The sequence below is a fragment of the Melospiza melodia genome, chromosome 9, assembly GCF_035770615.1.
Source record: "Melospiza melodia melodia isolate bMelMel2 chromosome 9, bMelMel2.pri, whole genome shotgun sequence".
Classification (NCBI taxonomy): domain Eukaryota; kingdom Metazoa; phylum Chordata; class Aves; order Passeriformes; family Passerellidae; genus Melospiza; species Melospiza melodia.
The window spans coordinates 21143452-21165886 of record NC_086202.1 but is presented as its reverse complement, the minus strand read 5'-3'; the positions used below and the strand labels follow the sequence as shown (position 1 = coordinate 21165886).

Below are 22435 nucleotides of genomic sequence, written 5' to 3'. Positions count from 1 at the left end.
ATGAAGTACTGTTAATAAATACAAAAAATTCAAGACAAGATGTTTAGGTAGGTTAGAAATGAGATTTAAATAAATTATCACAACACCAGTGGTCACTGAGTTAATACACTGAAATGGATACATATACTAAGTTGTTACCACAGCATTCAGTGTCTAAACTGCAGTTAAGGGTATGCTGGCATTTACATTCAAAACTAGAATATTTATTCTGAAAGATTTATAACTTGCCCATTTTAATTACCATCTGGCTGAAACTTGAAATAACCAATCTCCATTCAGATGTAAATTTTTAAGTAGAAGATGTAATTTAAAATCACTTTGCCAATTGTTTTTAGTTTAGGAATGGCAGCAATTTGGAATTTTGCTGCACTTGGATGTTTTCGTATTATTAAAAAAATAAACAGCTCAGTGCTTAACAATAGAATTTTATTGGCCTAGAATGTGAAGATAAATATAGGGAAGAATAAAATTGTGTCTAAAAGTATTGTTTGTACTAATGAAGTAACAACCACACAATTTAGTATGCCTTGCTTATTTGTTAACTTATGCACTTACACTAATGGAAGATGAAGCATAAAGCAAAAGGAATCACACCAAATGGACAAAAACTTGGTGTTGGCCAGCTGAAGAGGTTCATGGCCCATCAAGATATACACAGACACAAAAAAATCCCCTGGATGTGCTTGTAGCTGAAATTCACATGGGAGGAGAGAAAAAGCACCAAAACCAAGGGTGGAAGCGACAAAGGCAGAACATGTCAGACTGAGCTTTGAGTTTTGCAAGTACTCTTTATCAGAAACCATACACAGAGAGCAGAAACACTGACAATGAGAAGACACAGAAGCTCCTCAAAACTAGAAGTACATCACGCCAAGAGCGTGGCTTCAAGTCACACAGAAAGGCAAGACAATAAACCACTGCAAGCAGCATTTCAACAACTCCAAAGCAGCAACAGCCAGCAGGAAGCTGAGACTAAAAAGTGACCATGTTTTCATGATTAGCATAAGGAACAAAGAGGCTGGTACTCTGAAGTATTTATATATATTGTACTGCCAAGTTTAAGGATGATCACTAAAGTTTAAATTATAATCTTTTATCCTGAAACACACCAAAATGCCTCAGAAATTACATACAGAAAATGCAGGGAGTCTTTCAACTTTAACAAACACAACAGTACTACACAATATTTTTGACAGCAGGTGAATAATACCATAATAAACAAATGACAGAGGAAAATAATCTAGTCTGAATAAAATTTCTGAAATGGGAGTGTCACCTGTATCATGGGCTACTGCTTATATAAAACACAAATGCACAAAAAAGTAACAACCTCTGAAAAAATAGCACTTAAAGAAACATTCTGATCTGAATTATCCTAATAGGTCAGTGTAGTAATATTTATATAAAAGATCTTCAAGTTTTAATCCCAGAAATTTTTGTGAAGCTCTTCAACTCTAAAAATATCTAGACTTGGTATTACATAATCTGTGAAGTCTGGCAGGATTTTGTGTCGAGATTACACTGCTATTTAACAAAAATACTCAATACCATCTTTGTGAGGACTATATCAAGAAAAATGTACAAAGGTAACAGTTGGAAATAGCAAGAAGATGCCTGGAAAATACTTTTTCTGTACAGTTAACTTTAGTTAAAAGGGTTTCCCTTAGCCCTTGCATTTAAAAACATTGCACTTTTCTTTGTTTTAAAAATAAATATTTTAATTTTTAAAATCCTATCTATATCTATAAGGTATTTAGTATAGATAACAATGCTAGCCCCTACGTAGACATGCGGACAATAGTTTAACAACTGACTTGTGTTGGTGAAAGTCCCTTTGTCACAATCAGGAATAACCACTCACAGGAGTAAGTTGCTTTTCCATCATTTTCCCGTACTCCTGTAACTACTCCTGTAGTTATCTTGAGTGACAAACTCACATTTCATTTAGGTGTGTCACATACTTCAAGGCTTTTTTCAACCTTTTCCTGCTGAGAAAACTAATAAATATTTAAGAACACTTTCTAAAGTGAAGAAAAATCAAAAATGATGAGGGAAACCTGAATTAATTTGGTCTATTAACATATACTTCCAGGCAGAATTTCATGCAATCTGTTTGCCAACTTACACAGCAAAGATAAGCCTTCCTCTGATGGGCTGCCAGTCCATCCACCATAAAATCAATGAGAACCTTTTAAAACAACTCTCTATTTCTTAGTTTTCTCCTCCCACTTCTCCCCAAAGAGTCATCATCATCAGAGAAAATGCTATTAATAGCAGCACTATGGGTAAGGAATTGAGTTACAGGAGCTCAGCGGCAGTCCTTCCTATGTTTTCTTGTAGCAGAGTTAAACTCAGGGTGAGGACATGATGCACATGGACAGTTATTACACAGCACCAATGTGCTGGATGTTTCCTGCTAGAATGAACAAGTTGTAAATCTCTAACAGGTCAAGTGACATCTTTGGTATCTACTGAAATATCCCAGTCCAGTGACCACAGATTTAACTTTCTAACGACATCTCTCATGGTCAGATTCCCGCTATAAAAAAAAGAAGGACCGTGAATTACCGAATCCTTAAGGTTGGAAAAGACTTCCAACACCATCAAGTCTAACCTTTGACCACCACTGGATCTGCAGCACTGAGTGCCACGTCCAGGCTTTTCTTGAACACCTCCAGGGATGCTGACTCCATCACCTCCCTGGGCAGTTTGTTCTTGACAACCCTTTCAGTGAAGAAATTCTCCCTGATATCCAACCTTGAGGCCCAGCCTGAGGCTATGTCCTGGTGAAGCAGGCTCTGAGACACAAACCCCAAAGTGCAAGAGATACAAATCCTTCCATCACTCTCTCAAGACTCACCGTTTCATTTCCAAAGAGAACATCCACGTAAGGCATGACCTTCATCATCGGTTCTTTGTAGAACTGGCTTATAAATGGTGCAGAAAGATTCAAGCTGAAGATCTTGTTGTTGGCAGAAGCCTGAGCAGCCACTTTTAATACTGCTTCTGGTGACACTGTCAGGAAGAATCCCTGCAAGCATCAAAACAAATCAATGTATGTTACTAATTTTATATTAGGTACCACATGAAGCATGCTATTTCTGTAAAGTCTCTCCCAGCCCACGTTTGTCATACACGTGCACACATAAAAACTTCTGGGAAATACTGCCTTTCCATTAAGGTATTAAAGATATGACAAAAAATCTGCATATGCCTAGCATCACAGCCTTCCAAAATGAAATCTAACTCCTTACCTCTGCATTCCACGGACTACACTTTCCCATGACAGCTAAGACTAATGTTCATATCTTAAAATGTAATGTATTATAATTCTAAATGTCCCTTTATAGTACTAGAGTCAATCAGACTCTGCTGCTTAATTCCACAGTCCAGTCTCATGGCTCTGTACACAGCTAGGAGACTAATGAAATCCCCAACATAAACATTAGTATTTTGTTTACAATAAAGGCCTTGGAAATGCTGACTTTGTAGCACTTGCTACTGTTTTGCAGAAAAAAACCTCAGGGATTTTCATGCTTCCACATAGGGATTTTATTTGCCCCCTTCTTCCAAAAGTACTTTCCTTCACTCAGAACATTCATATTTAAGTAAGTATCAGCTTCCACAAATCACTATTTGTCTACTAAATTGTGAATGCTGATCCTCTGAAGAACAAGGCTCCCATTTTGAATTTAGCATTGGAGATGGTTACCCCAACCACACATGTTCCAGGAGCCATGTAAAGATCCCCTACAGTTTTATTGATCTACTAATTAAACAAAGGCTTAGACTTGCACTAATTAAACAAATTCTATATGTTTTGTTTTTATAATTCTAAAACTTATTTTACTAACTGTTCTCCTAACTCAGTAAATAATAGCAATTTTCAAGCATGAGCAGCAAGTGTTAAATTTAAGGCCAGAAGTAATGTCTAGGCGCAGTGAGAAACAACTTTAAGGAGGGTCTGACAAATAAAACACCATCTCAGTCCTATCTATAACATCACCACCATGACACTCCAGAAGATATAATAGTGATACAGTCTTATTTTCCAGTTTTTATCCATATAATTTATGCCTTTGAATCACAGAATAGCTATATTTTCATCCTGCATGCTTCAGTTATCAGATCATTTTAGGCATTCTAATCACTAGAAAATATCAGTCTATAGATTAAAGGCTACTTTGAGAGTATATCTATTTATTTCTCCTTACTCCACACTCTCCAGTCTCAAAGATACATTACTGATTTCAAAATCTGGGCACGATTTGCTAGTTGACAATCTAAGTCCAAAGGGCACAAGAATCCTATGCATGCTGTGGAGCTAGTTAGCACTCTGAAGGACTGGAAGCCTGTAAACATCCAAGCTTCTTTGCTAATTTTACATTCAGAAGAATTAAAATGAACAGTTTCTATAACTTCTAATCTCCATAGCAATCTCTACCATCTTTTAGTATTTTATGTAATGAACAGAGAGATGGATTTTTAAAAAGACTGTTCCAAACACAAAATAAAAATCTTTCAAGGGTGATGTGTTGCCAGCTCTGGAAAAATGACAGATAGCTCTACAGTGGTCTACATAAATAGTAACCTGGTCAAATAATTAGGCTTCTTACCAATTTTAGGCTGAAAATTTCATCTGAAGTAAAACACATCTGATTGTAATTTAAGGTACAGAACACTATTCCCATGAGATCTAACTCAGGCCTGCATCCAACTCCCTTTTCCTTGTAAAGGCATCATAAAAGTGCTGAGACACAGATAGGAGAGTTTGCTTTTTAGATCCTGCAAAGTAAAGGCCAGGAAATCTCAAAGGCTATTGCTTTGTCTTCTGGGTTTCTTAAAAATCACTTCTGCCATTTAATTGCATTCTTCCATGGGTTTGTTTATATTCTTTTAAATAACTGTTTGACATTAAAACATCTAGAAATTAAGAGTTCTTTGTATGACAACTCTTTTCCAAGTATAACATTTTTTTGCAAAACAAAATTGTAGCAGTACAATCCACACAAAGGAATTAAGAAAGTAGGGAGAAAATAAAATTTGATTTGAAGAGACATTGATTTAAAGAAACCTAATTCAGCGACTCTCTTCAGGTATTTAAATTGACTTTGTCTCTACTTTTAGTAGAATTCCATGCAGCTATGACCAGTGTAGTTACAGTAACCCAGCTCCCTAAGTTTAAACTACAACCAGAGAAGCCACAGGCCACTCTACTGTGGCAGGCTACAATTGTGTACAGGAATGAATTCCCCTAAAACTCCAGGTTTTCTTATATCCCACTGGGATTCAGAGCAAAGTTGCTCTGTGACTTCCACAGAAACTCAGCCTGCAGATTCTTGCAGCTGCCACTGCTTTTGGTCCAGCTAGATGGAAACAAAGCAATGCCTAAGCCAGCTACTCTTACCTACTCTAACAATTAACTGTCAGCCAACATTAGCTTTGAGTGGGAGAAAAAGTGTATCCTGTATCACTGGATACAGTGTATAAAAGACTTTGTAGGAAGTTCTATTCCCACTAACAAGAAGGTTAAGAGGCTCCTCAGAAGATATTCTATACCCACCTACATACCTTAGACTACTACAGAGAGTTTTGGTGTTCTATTTACTTGCAAAACACAAAGATACTTGAAACAACCATGAAGAAAATACCTCGAATCAAAGGATGAGACAGCTAACAAACAGAAATTGCAACAGCCTGGAAAATGTACATTACACAAAAAAATGAAATTACTGTGTATGTATGTTCCTTTGTGAAGGAGGGGGATGCTGGTGGATAACCAGCTCAGTATGAGCCAGCAATGTGCCCAGGTGGCCAAGAAGGCCAATGGCATCCCGGCCCGCAGCAACAATAGGGCAGCCAGAGAGAAGTGTGGCAGTGATTGTCCCACTGCACCGGGCACTGGTGAGGCCACACCTCGAGTACTGCTTTCAGTTCTGGGCCCCTCACTTCAGAAAGGCATTGAGCTGCTGGAGCCAGGCTCAAGAAAGATCTAGAAAACTTGTCTTACAGGAATGGGTGAGGGACCTGGGATTCTTTAGTCTCAAGAGCAGGCCCGGGGGAACCTCATTGCTTTCTACAGCTGCTTGAAATGAGACTGCAGTGAAGGAGGGACTGGTCTCTTCTGCTCTGCCTACAGAGGACAAGAGGAAATGGCTTAAGCTGAGACAGAGAAGACTCAGATTAGATATTAGAAGGGTTTTCACTGTTAAGGTAGTCAAGCATTGGAATAGGTTGCCCAGGGATGTGGGGAAGTCACTATCCCTGGAGGTATCTAGGAGGCATTAGAGTCTGGTGCTGGGTGATGTCATTTAATGGATATAGGGTTACAGTGGTAGTGCTGGGTTGGATTCAATGACCTCAAAGGTCTCGCCCAACCTTGATGATTCTATGACAGAAGGACATGTGACAATTGGGCAGCACAGTCATAGGAAGTGAAAGTCAGGAATACTGTACACTAAGAAAACCTATAAAACATTAAAGGCTATCAGATATATTAGCAGCACACAGCATTCCTTTGGCATTTGCTGATAGAGTATACCAGATGCTACTGCTTCAAGATGTGCTACTATTTTCTGCTGCTCAAAATGTAATGAGTGTCTTTTCTATGCCAGGAGGAAGTTACCATTGTACCACAAGCCAGAGAGCAAAGCTGAACCAAAATAGTCTAGGAAAATGGGATGGTAGATTGAATTATTTATATGAATGTTTATATGTACACATGCACAAAGCAATACCATTCTTAGGCACGGTAAGTATTTTTATTTAAGTACAGTCCTTTGGTGGGGAAAATTCCCCATTTTCCTTGTGGGATAAAAAGAAATAAAATTGAAGAAATAAGAAAAATGCATTCATGTATTGCAGACACATGGCTATGGGAGATACAGTCACTTGTTTGTAACTTAAGAGCTTTTAAAATTCAATGAAACACCTACAACAGAGGACAAAGTCAATAGAGGATGTTAAACTAATCTCACTCCTACAATATTCAGGAATTCTTTGATGCACCTCATAAGATATGCCAGGGTACTGTGAATATTGGATAGTCTTTCCCATTCACATCTTTTTTCTTTGTAGACACTTAGCATTACCAGAAGGATTTAGTGAGTTTACACACCAGTAATTTGTCTTGTAAGCCACCTCTCTCATTTTTATCACACACACAGACCCAAAAGGTTTCTTCTGACCTACACTAAGCTCTTACAGCACCAGCTATAGCAGATGTGAAGGCAGCAAATTAAGGGTGTCAAAAGTGTCAGCTGCACAGAAACAGAGAGTGTTGAAGAGGTGACCTCATGAAACCAGCACAACTCTGGCTGTGGTGAATGCATTTCTGTATAAGGTGTTCTGCCCAAGCTGAGAAGCCTTGTCTTACACTGCATTCATGCACACAAATTCATCCAGATTATGCACATGGAATGTTTGCACAATCAGGATCAAGATTTTTTTTTTTCCTGAGGGAGTATTTCCAAACAAATTCAGGGCAAGATGATAACAAACTGCCTTGCAATTTGGGATTTATTACTGTTTAATAGTAAAGAAGCAATATTGGCTCAAAAACATACAAAAAGGTGGTAAAAAAACCTGGGATTTCTTTCAAACTCACTACCTGTTAAAATGCTTTTCTTTCTTTCCAGCTCTTCCACTTTCCTTGTCACGCCCATTTGCACAGTGGATTACATGAAAACAACTTTATCATATGAATGACAGGATTTTGAACCATGGTATTCTGAGCTGATTTGGGAATGCCATTTGGTAACAATGTAAAATCAATAAATCATAAGTGTGCATCAAAATATTTAACTTTCAGGAAAACAGATACAACAGTCTGCTGCCATTTAAGACAAATTCTATTCTGCCAACAGGAAAGGAACACATAATTTAATACAAAATTATTTTATAGCAAGCATTTACATAAAAATACAATTATGATGACATCACAGTCCCATCCATCTAAAGGGTGGAATTTTTCAGACACACAGAAAGCTTGACAGTTATATAGTGACAGTCCTGATAAATACCACAATTCAGTAAAGCCCTACAGAAATCATCTAACTTCAAATGTGCTGGCAGTTCCAGTGAGAGAGTGAGAGTGCTGAGGTGCTAGAAGAACTTGCTGCATTACATGACAGACACAACCAAGCCAGAGCTTTTGGACCTGGTCAAGTTTCCTACATTGTGCACACAAAGAGAGCTTGAAGCCACACACTTGGGCACAAGAGGCATCCCTCAGCTCTGCTCTGCCATCAGTGTCACCTGCTGCAGCCTAGCAAAGTACAGGGCTTGGCAAGAGTGAGGCTGAGCACACAGCAGTCCCTGTGCTGGAGAGCAACCACAGGTAATTGCTCCACACCAAAGGACTTGCGCAGGGCTTCCAGGTGCTCTCCCAACCAGAAGAGTCTGAAAGGCTTTTGTATTCCAGCCTCTGAACTGCCTGAGCACAGATGGGCTGCAGCCCATGTACCACCCACTGTGAGACATGGCAATGAAATCATCTTCATCAGAACAGGAATCAGAAGGAATCTCCTTGGAATGACAGAGCAAAAACTCTTCATCTGCCTTAGTACTTATGTGAGCTTAAAAGAGCAGGGAGCAATTTAAAAACTACCTTTAACATTGAAACATCTGAGCACATTACTTGGAATGTGCAAGAATGTCAAGTTAGCAGATTTATCAACCCCTTACTTCTCCAATCTCTCAGTTGTGAGCATTTATATTTGTATCCTGTTCCTGCTTGAAAATACTGTTAAATTATTTTCCTTACTGAGCTACGACAGAATAGTCATGATGATGCAACACTCATAGTATGGGGAAAAACCCTTCAGAAATAATCAACAAACCCCTACAAATTAAATAATCAACATGACTTTTACTAATAAAAGTTCTTGTGGCTTTAAAGTAGCATTTTACTTTCTCTAGAAAGGACAAAAGCTCTTTGTAACCATCCACTTGGGAAATGTTTGGTCTGTAAATTAGTGAAATAGATTAATGTTATTTTAATCTATGTACCTGTTCTTCCTGTAAAAGGTAATTTAGAATTTAGAAAGTACCTAGACCTAGTATCAACTGCATTTTTGAATTATATTTTATCTCAGTGATAAATCTTATCTCAGTGATCTCAGTGACCAGCAAGCAGTTACTTAATGAAACAAAATCTGCTGCTTTTTGTCCAGCTCCTACTGGAGGCAGTTGTTTTAAATCAGGAAGCAAGGACAGCAAGAATGCAACAATTTCTCTGAGTAATTGTTTTGGCTTGTTCCTGTATGCCTTGTTTATTTTTATGAAAGTATTGCTTTATAACTGGAAAATGACTAAGCCATAAACTATTGTTTTATCATTCTGAGTGGCCAGTGTTTCTGTTTTTGATAAAAGTCAAGTTTCAAACAGTTTTCAGGAACATAGGAAAAAACCTAACTGTCAGTAAATGTGCTTATATTGACCATGACATTTTCCTCTATGATGGTGCCAGCATGTCAGAAGGAGAGGATTGCTTTCAGACTTGAAGAGCTTCTTTGTTGCTGAAGTGAACTCTCATTATTGCCATATTTGTATCTATCAGTAGCAGAAAACCTTCAATATCTGGCATTGCATGCTAAAGAAAACAATTATTTTATGCATATATTACCAATCTATTTTTAACTTTAATCAGTTTGAAAATATTTTTCAATCCTGTTTACTACTGTTTAAATTTGGCACTCTCCAGGAGTTGTTTTAAGCCATGCTAAGGACAAAATAATTGTGTGACTTTACTTAGGAGATGTGTAGTCACAGTAGAGATGTGAACTTTAACAATGAGGTGTAACTCATGTGGCAGAGAGCAGTAATACACCTACTTTTGGCATAGAGAAACGTCATCCCAAATAAATAAATTCTCCTATTTCCCTGAAAAGTACTAAGTTAGTTAAGATCTAAATTCATCTTGCCAAAATGAGCTTAAGAATTTGGTTTGACAACGCTCCCTTAAGTTGGCCCCTCTGTGAAAAAGCAAAAACACCTCTCAAGTATGCTCTCTCAAATTCAGCATATAGTTTTACATGAGTTTATTAAACTCAGGGAGTAAGATGTATACATTTAATTATACTGGATTTTTAACAAAATTTTGGAGGAAGTACTAAACATCATCTGGGAGATAGGAGCCCAGAGATTTTATTACTTCAATTAATAATTCAACCTCTTTTGCCTCTGTTTACCCACTTGCAAAATAGTTACAATGATAAATGCACCTCCATTGGCAGAGCCAGTGGGAGGTTTAATTACTTAACATTACTGAAATGACTGAAATTTTGTGTTGAAAGGTATTATAGAGTATAGGGTATTACCATCAATAAAATATAAGCTGCAGATCAAGCAAGCTATGATGAAGAGCAAGCCACTTCATTTCTCCTAGTATCCCAGAACCACTTCACCACACTTTTTTTTTTCATTGAAAATCAATTTAATCCTTACTGAGAAAGCCATGCATCTTAAAAAATTGTTAAATTGCTGATTAAAGAGAGAAACCATTTCTTTCACCTTTCATCCTTTTAAAATAACTCTTTATTAGGTTTGTCTAACTTGATTATTAATATAAGGATAATGTTGTGTTTAGACCAAAAAGCAGACTTGGACATACTTTTTATTGTTTAGTTAATATCCAGAAGTCTAAAACTTGGCATCAATATTATTGATGATGTTTGGAGCCATGAGATAACTGGTTTTCAATCTTAATTGCCAAATTTTGAGCACAATCCCAGGATCCTCATCCCAACAAATAAACACTTGAGGAAGCACAGAATAAGGTATGGTTAATTTAGGCCCTCGATGATAGTGCAACATTTGCTTTTTTGTATATGGTTAGTTCCATTAATATAATGTGGCATCTCATAAATTATGTAAACATCAACCATATGTTGAATTCATTCAAGTTTGCTGTGTACATAATATTTACAGTATATTAGTAAATTGAGAGAATCTATGTAACTACAAATGCATAGAGAATTTCTAATTCTCTAGACAATTAATCCTCAGTTTGAAAGCTCTCTAAGTAAATACTTTAAACAAGCCCATTTCTTGCTTATTAAAATAGCCTTGAACAAGAAGAGAACAAATAGGAGTATTTGCTTAATTAAACGTGCTTGTATGAGCACAGTGGTCTGTTTCATGAATACAGGCTAACACTCAGAGTGAAACAATGACTGATATTAGTAGATAATCACTACTGACCGACTGGGGGTCAAAAGGAAAAAAAACCTCTCACCAAGCTCTTGCTCTATACTGGCATATAACTGCTATACCTGCGGCCTCTCTAACGATCCCCAGGTGATGCAGAGGAATGCAACAGTCCCATAACATAAACAAACATGAGAATGAGTCCAGTGCCCTGGACAATAAATCAGTCTTAAAGATTTCCCTGTCAAGAATGTGGCTATGGTACAAAATGTTTCACTGAAATTCACATTTGAAAGCAGATACAAAATAAAAAAATATAGGTATCTTTCTCCCTAAGCACTCTAATCCTGAAACACTTCAGCAGAAACCTTTCTTCCCTCCCCCAGCTACCTTTGAGATCTTGTAATTTATAAGAACATAGCAGCATGGGGATTAAATATTAATCAAAGTCATTACCATCATCGTTAGAACATATTTCAAGAGCCCCAAAGAAAGAGCGTATTATTTCACTAATAAAGATGGTATCATCAGAAATGTGTAGCATGGTAGGTATGAAGAGGAAAAAAGAAATGATCAAGTGGTAAGTCAAAAGATTTCTGAAGCTTATAGCACTATTCAAATGCTAACTCATCCTTTAACTGAGTCTGTTCAAACAAGGCAGACTCATGGGCAAAACTGAGTTCTATATAGGACCAGAGAAGCCCACAGTATATTTAAAGTAAGTAACTTTGCTGAAGGAAAAAACCCACCTATGCTAATAAAATAAAATTTTTTTAAAAGAGGGACCCAAACTCCATCAATATATTAGTGAAATTCTGGAGCAGCTCCAAAGCTTCAGTGGAGATCTGAATTCATATGGTGTGCAATGGGGCTTTCCAAAGCACAACCAGGGCACCTGAAACCAACACTGCTCACAGGATGACTTATTCTTTGCATCAAAGAGATTACCAGCCTTATGAAATAGTACAACTTCAATTATTTGCAAATTAGGGTGTAAATGATTAATAAAACAAACACCTCTCCCAGCTCCAAGGTATTTCCCAGCTGATTTTATAGGGCCTACATATTACTTTCATGTTTAAGCACCACTCTTGCATAGAATTAAGTGCATAGTGCAACAAAAAGCTCATAAGTACTAAAAATATAATTGGCGTAATAATAATAAAGGATATATTTTTTCATTTTCTGGCTTACCAAGTCACGAGAAAGTGAGTTAAATATTTCTTTCAAGTATCACTCTTCTCACAACTCTATCCTCCAAACCACAGTTCCAACAAAATATCTTTCACAGCAAATATAACATTTAATATGAACATGCAATTAGGTCCTAATCACTTGGATTAATTACCACATCAGGGTTTACAATAAAACATTTATTGCTCACACTTCCACACATAAAAATTAATTATTTAAAAGAACATTAATGTTATTGCTTGGCCTTTTAATTTTCATTACAGAAAGACTCTTACATGGCTTTGTTTCTGAACACAAGTAAATGAGGGTCAGGATCTATGCTAATTCTAATAATTATTAAATAGTTGAAATGTGGACAGATGCTAAGCTCTAAACAGAGATATCTTCACTTAAATTAATTTGGGCAATAATAACTGGCTATAGAATATTTTGAATACAAAGAACTATATAAGTGTTTTGCATTAATTATTATAGCTTGAATAAGTACTTCCTTCAAATTCCAAGGGTGAGGGGAAATACTCTTAATTATTAGCTTTTTAGAGCCAAATAATACTTACATTAAGTTTCTATTTCTAATGAACTTATGAGTTCATATCTCAGAAACCTACTTTTAATAGCAGGACCACTGTGACCAGGGAGAATAGAGTAAGTCTTTTACTTCCAGATCTTATAACCTCAGGGGAAACTTCCCAGCTAAGACATTATTTTCTGCAAAGACATTATTTTTTGTAATGTCATATTACTGGGGGAGTAAGAGACTTTAGTAGGCGCTTCACTTTGCACTGCTATTCCAGATGCTTGAATACCCTAAGTAGGTTTTAATTTTCTACTGAATATTTTCCATGCCTCTCTGCCTGAAATTGACTCCACTCCCATCATATTATTTGCTATGAAAATCACACATTTTCGGAGAAAATCGCATTCCAGATACATGAAATATGAGAGAACAAACTTTTTTTTTTTTCCAATAAAAAAAAGTTCTAGATCAATAAAAGATCAGGTTAGATGGTCAACCTATGACAGACAACTAACCTTTCTTGATGCAGAATATCAGTGAGATTCCAAGTCAAATGATTCTGAGAAGAGGAAGCCCCTGAAGCTTACTGAGCAAATACCTGTGCTCCCTAAGAATGGGTGACAACACCCCCTTGGCAGTAAAGGCACCAGGGACCTTCTCAGCCTTCAGGAATAGGACCCCAGCTCATGGGACCCAGGTGCCTTCTGTGCCTGCTGGGCTGTGTTTAGCACCAAACGCTCACCTGAGGGTGGGCTCAGGGAACACTGACTGAGGCTGCTCAGACAGGCAACACAATGTGATTTTTCATAGTAGGATTTTGTGCTACTGATTTCAAAAATGCTGTGCAATGTTACACACTACTTCTGAAATGGTAGAAACACACGGGCACTATTTTTTAATGCATGGCAAAAAACAGATTTTGTAAACTGCCATGTAAATGAGAATTTATAGATCTAAATCAATTTACAATAGTGCAGAACACAACTAGCAATGAAGAAAATCACTACTAACTAGTAATTAATGACTTCTTTGGACTCATATAAGTCTCCAAACTTTTACTTTATGGAAACAAGGTTACATTCTAGGAGATACTTCCAACATGGAAATTCTAGTTTTAGAAATCAGACCTCACCTCCTGAACCAATGTCTCTTCTTGCACAAATTAGTTTGTGTGGTTTAATTCAATTGGCTTCTTTTTACAATGTTGAAATGCATGGGGAAAAAGAAGAGTTCATGTTCTTAAAAATGGTATTAAAAACCATATAAATCAAACTGCTTTTGAAACTCAGGTGAGTTTTATAATATTCAAAGAAATTTCACGTGGAGAAAGAATTTTCATGACAGGGATCAAACATCAGAACATCCTTGGAAGTATTCAAAATGACTGAACACAAAGCAACTGAAAACTTCAGATTTGCTCTAGCAAATCTCTAGGGGTCCCTTGAAACATGAATTACTGTAAAAATCTATGATATACTAGATCTATGAATATTTGAAAAGTATGGACAAAAAAGATGTGGACAAACATTCTCTGATGTTCTATCAGCTTCTAAATAAGAATCTCAAAGCAGAGCATCCCAGGGGGTCCCCTAACAATCAGAAATTAGCTATTTTACCCTGAAACAGACACCACAAAATGTATGCACTTTGCAAACAAGCCACGTAGATGCATTAGAACACCTTAGAGTTTGAGATCCTTCTGCAGCCCTTCCTCTTCACATGGAGCATCTCTGAATTCCAAATTACGAAGTCAATGTGATCTTAATAATGCCTACAACCCTATATGTAGATAGTCCTTTGAACAGGAATGAACTCTGTTACAGAATATTAATCAGAATATTAATTATGAAAAAATGTTCCCTGTTCTTTTTCACCCTTTGCTTGAATCTTTGCCCATTCAATTTGTGTCCCCGAAAACAGAGAAAATAAGAAAAATAGACACTAAAGCTATCATAATGTATTTAACAGTGTTAACTTGTGTGCTAATTTATACACTATAACCACAATTTCTGGATTAGACTATCACTGAATAACTTTGGCATATTTGAGGCACATAGCTAAGACAAATGAAAAAGCACTCCTTTTAAAATCAGCAGCTGAACTTATGTTTCAGTGCTTTTATAAGAAAATGAAGATGGGATCTCTCAAAATCACCTACTTAGTTATGAGAGTTTTTAAATCCCTTCCTTATGCTAGATAAACAGAATTTCAACTTTTTAAACAGCCAAACAGGAACATTTTGAAACTATGTAACAGAATAACCTAATTTTAGGGAATAAAATTATTGGGCCATGTCAAAGTAAAATGCAGCATGCATTCTTCAAACATGGAAAGTGTCTGTCTCAAGTTTTTGATGTACTTCTGTGCATCTGTATCAACGACATGCCTTAATTTACAGAAAAGTCAGATGATTTGGTACTTACTGGAGCTTGCTCTCTCTTCAGAACAGCTAACTATGGAAATCAAGGATTTCCTTTTTACTCCTGTTCCTACAATGCCTCCTCATCAACATCTCCAGTCCAACCCTGTCATGAATCTAGTAAGAAACCCAAGCTAGCAGAGTGGTATCAAACACTTCTGTAAATAATAAGAAACAGAAGTGATGATGGCACCTTGAAACCAGCACTCAGCAGTCATAGATAAATTCTTTACATTTCTTAAGTTTTCGCATGTTTAGAGCTCTAATTTTCTTCAGTAAAGGCAGTTGAGACACAAATCAGCCATTTTTACAAAACTTTGCCCTGGAGAGCAGTATCTATATGATATTGTTTAAGACATCTTCTGCAGAACAAAATTAAGCTTAAAAAGTTTCCTTCTGAAACAGATGTTCAGAACTGGTACAAATCACAGAAAAACTTATTACAACAGCCACATTTACCCATAGCAATAATCACTGATAATCAAAGGGTTAAGTAGTTGGCAATGACATGAACAACAGAAAAAATTATTTGACAAGATTCCACCCTCATTCCAATCTCTACCAAAGCATCAATTGTAATTACAAATTTTCACCAAAGATGTCAGATTCTTATGTTAATCTCTGCACAATCTGACACTGCCATTCTTCCACTTGTATAGATGTGAACAGTTATCATTTTGTTTGTATGTCACCACAGACAACATAATCAATAGTTTTCATATCTTTCTGTTCATACTTTTTGTTAAAATGAATTTCATGAGTGCTGCTTACTTTTGTTCCACTATGAAACTTGTTACTGCTTGAATAGAGAGTACTTAATCTCAACAATAAACATTATAATGTATGATGGAGTAGTCAAGGGGAAAAAAAAAAGTTTCAACATTTTTTTCAGTCCCCATTTTAACACAGTCTGTCCTTATCAAATTAATATCTAACAACAGTGACACAAATGGAACACAATGGATGGCTTTGTTCACTTTATTTGTACTAATGTGAAGCACAAACTGCCTTTCACTCCTTTTCCTTTTATGCTCTGTAATTCTGTAGTATGGAAATCTTATTTCATGAAACTCAAAGCAAAAAATTTTAACTGGAAGTAAGTGGTTTATAAAATATGACATGTCTAGATCAATGATTTAAAGAAGATCCACAAAGAGATGGATTGCTTGTTTATTGTTTCCATATGCAAAGAGCCACCAGGAAGGCTGGAGAGCTATTCTTTCTGACCTGTCACTCAGGTGAAAGAACCATGCAGGCACATTCAGCTCTTCCTGCAGTTCTGTGGCAGAACTCCCTCACCTCTGAGCTGTCAGCACAGTTGCTCTGTAACAGAAACAGGCACTGATAGATTTCCATAACAGTTGCAAATGACACTTTTTGAAAAATTTTTCATCATAGGATGGAGGCTCCTGTGCAGGTAAGCTTGATCCTTACTGTGCTGATCCGTTTACCTATCCTTCACAGAAGCTACTTTAAAAAAAAGTAATTTTTTAAATCAGTCACCAGAGACACAAACTGAAATGCAAAGAGGAGAATAAATTTCATGCTGGCATAGGCTTTTACAAATGAGCACCACTGCACCAATGCTGATACTGGTCTGGATTTTATGTTTGCTAAACTTGAGTTTGGAAGCTGACTTTGTTCATATGCTTCCCTTCCAGGCACCAAAAGAGACCAGACTGCTCCAACAGAAAGAATTTTTGGATATAATGACTTAGCTAAGGTTTGAGGCTCTAGCTTCACCAAATGAGTACTTTAGACACTTAACACCCAACAAACAACATCCAAATCTTCTATTGCCAGCACTCAACTGATTTTATCCACTGTGAACTAGAATGAGTTAAGAATTCATCCACACCTTACCAGTTTACAACTGATACACATAAATAATACAAAATGCTTATATCACCTAACTGCTAGGTTTAGCCAGAGGTAATTACTGTTAGAAACTGCAGGCCTGGCCTTGTCTAGCAGCAGAGAAATTACATGAGTTCCCCTTGAATGAGAGCCTCAGGCCTGTGAAGTTTATGCACTTAACTTTGTAAATCCAACAGGACTCAAGTCTAAGCCTAATGTACATCCATAAACTTGGAGTAATAATACTTCAGGCTGCTGAAACAGCAGACTTCAGAGAATAGCACAGTAGTACTTCTGTATATTTGTATATTATTATATACAATCTCTGAAGTGTCTTCTGACCCTATTTACTCCTGACAAACTGCATTCATACACACAGGAGTTGCAGAAGTCTTCCTGTGAACTTGCTTTTCTAGCAATTTGCTCTCCACAACAATTTCTTATGTCTCATGTACCCTGCCATATCCCTGACCACTCTAATCCTGGAGCAAAGGAACTTTAAAATATTCACTGTTAATAATAGTCCTTGGAAAATATTCCAACAATTTTAAGCCTCTGATACATTTTAGAACTCAGATATTTAACACCATTGATGATTACCAATTTTCCACAATTACCACCATAATCATTCTATGAGAATTCTATGCTGAGAAGAGGATTAAGATGACCAGGAGAGGCTAGAAACTTTTATAAAACATCTTTTGAATGTCTGGCATTTTGACAGAGTAATACTTTGTCTGCTTTTCTGACTGCCTGCTACAAATTTGTATTTGTCTTTGGATATTCCTCCTATGGCAAAAGAGTCTGTTGTGAGGAGACATGTACCTTGGTTTTACTGCAGTGAATTATGCATCTATTCAGAGATCACGCTCTCCCAAATGAACATCCAAGCCTGCTAAAAGAGTCTGCCAACATACTGTGAAGATCTGGGAAATGGCACACCCTCACAAATGCCAGATGTAATTCTGCCCACAAGAAAAGTCAGATGGATTCCTCCAATAAATTCCTACTTCTTTTGTCTGCCTCTTGGTTGATATATGATACCACTGCAGATGTATCCAATTTTATTAAAATTTGTCCCATCAGCTCTACTCCAAAAGGAGAATTTTCAGATTTACCCTGGGTTTGTGCACATTTGTTACAAGCTGTTTTTAAGCTGAAACCCAAGAGTTAAGTTTATTCCATTTAGTTCAGCAAGGTCCATATCTGCTCAGGCAGTCTTCTGTGTTTGTGGGTGTGAAAAACAACTGTATTTTTCTAAGACTGCTTGGATATTTAAGCCCCCATCTCAGTAAATTTTTCAGTTAGCCCTGAAACTGGAACTATTCTGTTGAATTTGGCTAAATTTGAAAATCTTCATAAATAGTGGAGTCGAAGCTACAATAAATCCCATGGGACTACATGCAAGCCACAAAGATCACCCCACAGCTAGCTCTTCAAATCCTAGCAGAAGCTTCACTAAAGAACTAAACTGGAGAATAACAGTTTTTAGTGTTTAAAAATTAATATTGAAAGCTTTTCTTTAATGAGTGGCTAATAAAGTACTTCACTATGGAGATACTGGAAAATCTGTAATTACAGATATCACTTAATTCTCCCGTTCCAAAGAAATCCCTATTGTTAATGAGTACACAGGAAATTCACACAGTTGAAAGCCAAAACAGTTGTCTATAGTCTTTGCTCAATTTGACACTAATAAAATAGTGAATTACTCTAAAAACCTCATGTCCGAAAAATCACCACATGTTAGAAAAGTATCCATGAGAAAGTTAAATAAAGTGGCAATTCAAAGTAATTTTGAAAAGGCTTTTTGAGTGAATATTCACTAAAATTTAAGCACAATAATTTACAAGCAATCATATATACTGGAGAACAACTGCATTTGCTACAAATTCAAGACTTTCCTAAGAAGGAACACTGAGGAGGCCGGGTCAAAATTTTTTTAATTGGGAAGTATTAAGACTTGATATTGAGCTAACATTGTAACATCTTGCACTGAATTACCCATATGTTTAAAGACTGATGAAATAACTCCACATAAATAAATTCCCCTCCTTCCTCTAGCCCCCCAAAATACAGCTACACAAATAGACCGCTTTAAATACAGAAGATAAGCTTTTCATTCAACTGGTCTTTCTCTAGTATTACTACCCCTTAGAAAAGCTTGAATTTTGTTTCTAAAAATGACATTTTTGGCATTATGCCCACATTACTTAGGATTCTGAAGATATTGTCCACAGTCATCCTCCCACTTCCAGTCATTCATTTTGCAACTAGTGTTTGCAGAGACTGATGATCTAGAAAGTCCCTTGTGGTAAGATTTTGTATTCCACTTTCTTTTTTCTCCATTGAGGGTAGTAGGTTCTATTCTATTCACATTTAAAGGAGCATGGAGTGTAAAAGCTAGTGATGCCTACAGGAAGACACTTTTCTATTTGGGACAAAGAAGAGATTAATACTGTGTGAGAAACAGGGAGATAAATGTTAACACTAGTGTGAAAATGAATTGGGGTTACCATTTTTGTCACTGTGGGGTCACATTTGGCCTTGTGATGGATGAGTCAGTCTGTGTATGAAATTAACATACACAAGAAACTTTATTAATGGAAGTACTAATTACTCCAAGATGATAAAACATCTTGGGTATAAATCAGATACTGCTCAAGAGCACACCGGGGATAACTAAGTATTGTTACATGAGTGCCCTTCTCACATGAGAAAAATACAGTAAAGATTCTATACATTTCAGTTCTTGCAGCAAACTATCTAAAAGCATATTGGGGCTTCCTGTAGAAACAGAAAATCTCTGAAAGGGGACTTTAAAGTTGGCAAAATCAGTAAATTTAATCCATCCACTTTCTTCTGACCTTTAAACCTGACCTGAAAAAAGTGTTCGGCAACATAAATTTGATCTCTAAAGGCTGCTGCAGATCTCATTTTCTGCTGTTTTTCCATTAGGCATTTATGGGACTTGCTGGTGTTACAGGGGACTAGTAAAATGTCGAAGTAATCCTGCAGTTCCTGTGTATGAATTCAGCTTTTCCCAGTGAGATGACAACATTTTTTTTGTCTGCCAGGGCTTTTTCAGATACTGGAGAATAAGATTAATACCATAGGTGTGATGCTATTTTTTTTTTTCATTTGATAACATTAACCAGATCTAGCAGTTCAAGTGTTGAAACAAAAGAATTCTTTCCTGAGCCAATAAGGTGGCTTGGTGCACATCTGCACTAATTGAAATCACAGCAAGGCTTTTCAGGACAGGAATTGTATCCAAAGCATACAGAGGATTTGAAGATCTTGGGTTTGTGTTTGTATATTCTCACAAGTGCAGAGGAAAGCAGCTGCTTCTGTTTATGAACTGTGCTGATACATGTGCCTCAACGTACCAGTGACAAAATGTGCAACTTAGCAAGCTAAAGATTGGCCAATTGTTTTAACAAGGAAAAGGAAAGGACAGGTATAAATGGCAAGACAATAGAAAAAAATTATAATAATAAAGACATCTAATTTTCAAGTAGCACATTCTATAATTTATGCTATAATTTTCAAGGATTAGAACTAGAGGATGAAAATAACAGGTTAATACATTATCCTGCCCTTTCATCCACCGATAATGGCCCTTGATTTCCCAGTTCCCTTCTCCCATCTTTTCAGCTATTGCACTTTCTCCATAATACAGCCACCAATTTCCAACCCAAATTCACTTTCTACTCATTTTATGCTACAGTAAATTTTGATGTAAATTCTTCTTTCTGAAGTGTTCTTTTTCTCTTGATTTTGCCAACCTTTCCCCTTTAGATGCTCTTACCTAACAACTCCTTCAGTTCCTCTTTTGCAAGATCCCCTTCTATAGTACATGGTTCTACAGGTGGGTTTAACATATCCTCTGCCTCCCTCCTGTTTTGGGGTAATCATCACCAAACACATTTCAGCTGACAGTGGAAGGATCTTCATTTCTTCTCCTTTCTCTGTTTTAGTCCTGCCTTACTCTGTCCAAGCTGAGATCCCTATTTTCAAACCACATTCTCAAGTATTTTTTTATGTTGCCACTTGAGTTCTTTTAATAGTTGATGCAGAAAATTTCCCTTACTTATTAGTCGCACCGCTTAAATTGAGCAGACATCACCTTATTCCAACTGTGTTTTAAAAGGAATACAAATAATTTTCCATTCATCACCTTCCTGAATTGAGTATTTGGGATCTGGCTTCTCTTCCAGGCTTTGATACCCATCTTAAACCAAATTATTTGTGAGCATACACTGCTTGCAACTTCACTTTTGAAACAATCAGCTATCTTTTTTTACCCCATTCTGTCCCACAAGCAGGTGGACAGCTTCCGGTAAGCTCTCCCTTTCCAGGTCCACTATAAAGCTTTTAGCTCTGGAGATTCTGGGAATTCTGGAATACTCAGATCAACATCATTGCTATGTTCTTATTTTTATGTGCTGTCCCTACTGCACACTCTGCAACAGGAAATATTTCTCTGAGTAGCATCCCAGCAGGGCTTGGATCTGTCATTGGGCTCCAAGGCACTACAACAATAGGATGAAAAAAGAATAAATCTGTGTGAAAGTTTATAGAGAAAGTTCCTGAGACAGAGAGGAAAGAGCACAGTTTTGAGTGTGTTTTACCCCATGCAACTCACACAATACTAACCACTGCCAGTCCATATGCTGCAATCGTAGTTAAACAACAGAACTAATGGGGGGGTGGCGGGACAGCTGCAATTCTTTTGTTCAACTGCAAAAGTAAAATCACTCATTACTGATTTAGTCCTGGAAAACCATAAAAGCATTTCTATACAATAATTAAATACTTCACAGCAGAGGGAATTATACCAAAGATAGTTAGGATCCTGACATTATTACAAGAGAAGTAAAACTTAGTTCAATCAATGAATTTCAGTGTCAATGGAAGAAAATTAAGATTGTGATCAGATACAGTCATAAGCATTCCTTTTGGAAAAAAAATAATGTAATTAAAGGTGCTAGTTTCCACATCAAATTCCACTTTGGATGTGGTAAATTCCAGCTTGGTTAAGTATTTCCTGTCTATTTAATTTCATCCTGTAGATCCAGCTGCACATAGTTATTCCACACTTCCTGTTCTAAACTATCACACAGTGCCATTGTGAGTTATTGAGCAGCTTCATTCCTTTTGATTCTTTATATGATGTATCAATTACATCATCTAGAAAGTGCTTTGAGACTCTCTGAGAAGTCACCAGAGATGTCAGGTTGTATCCTTAGCAAACAACATGTAGTGCAAACTTTCAAAAAATCCAACTTTCAAAAGGC

The 22435-nt window shown here is 36.8% G+C and overlaps 1 protein-coding gene across 2 annotated transcripts in view; it reads right to left on the bottom strand.

Moving 5' to 3' along the window:
- ADK (adenosine kinase) overlaps positions 1 to 22435 on the bottom strand; it is a 266323-nt gene that overhangs the window by 74142 nt on the left and 169746 nt on the right. For both annotated transcript variants that reach the window (XM_063163823.1, XM_063163825.1), the window contains exon 7: positions 2861 to 3031. In XM_063163823.1, the coding sequence (XP_063019893.1) occupies positions 2861 to 3031 (171 nt within the window). The remainder of the gene's footprint in view (positions 1 to 2860; positions 3032 to 22435) is intronic.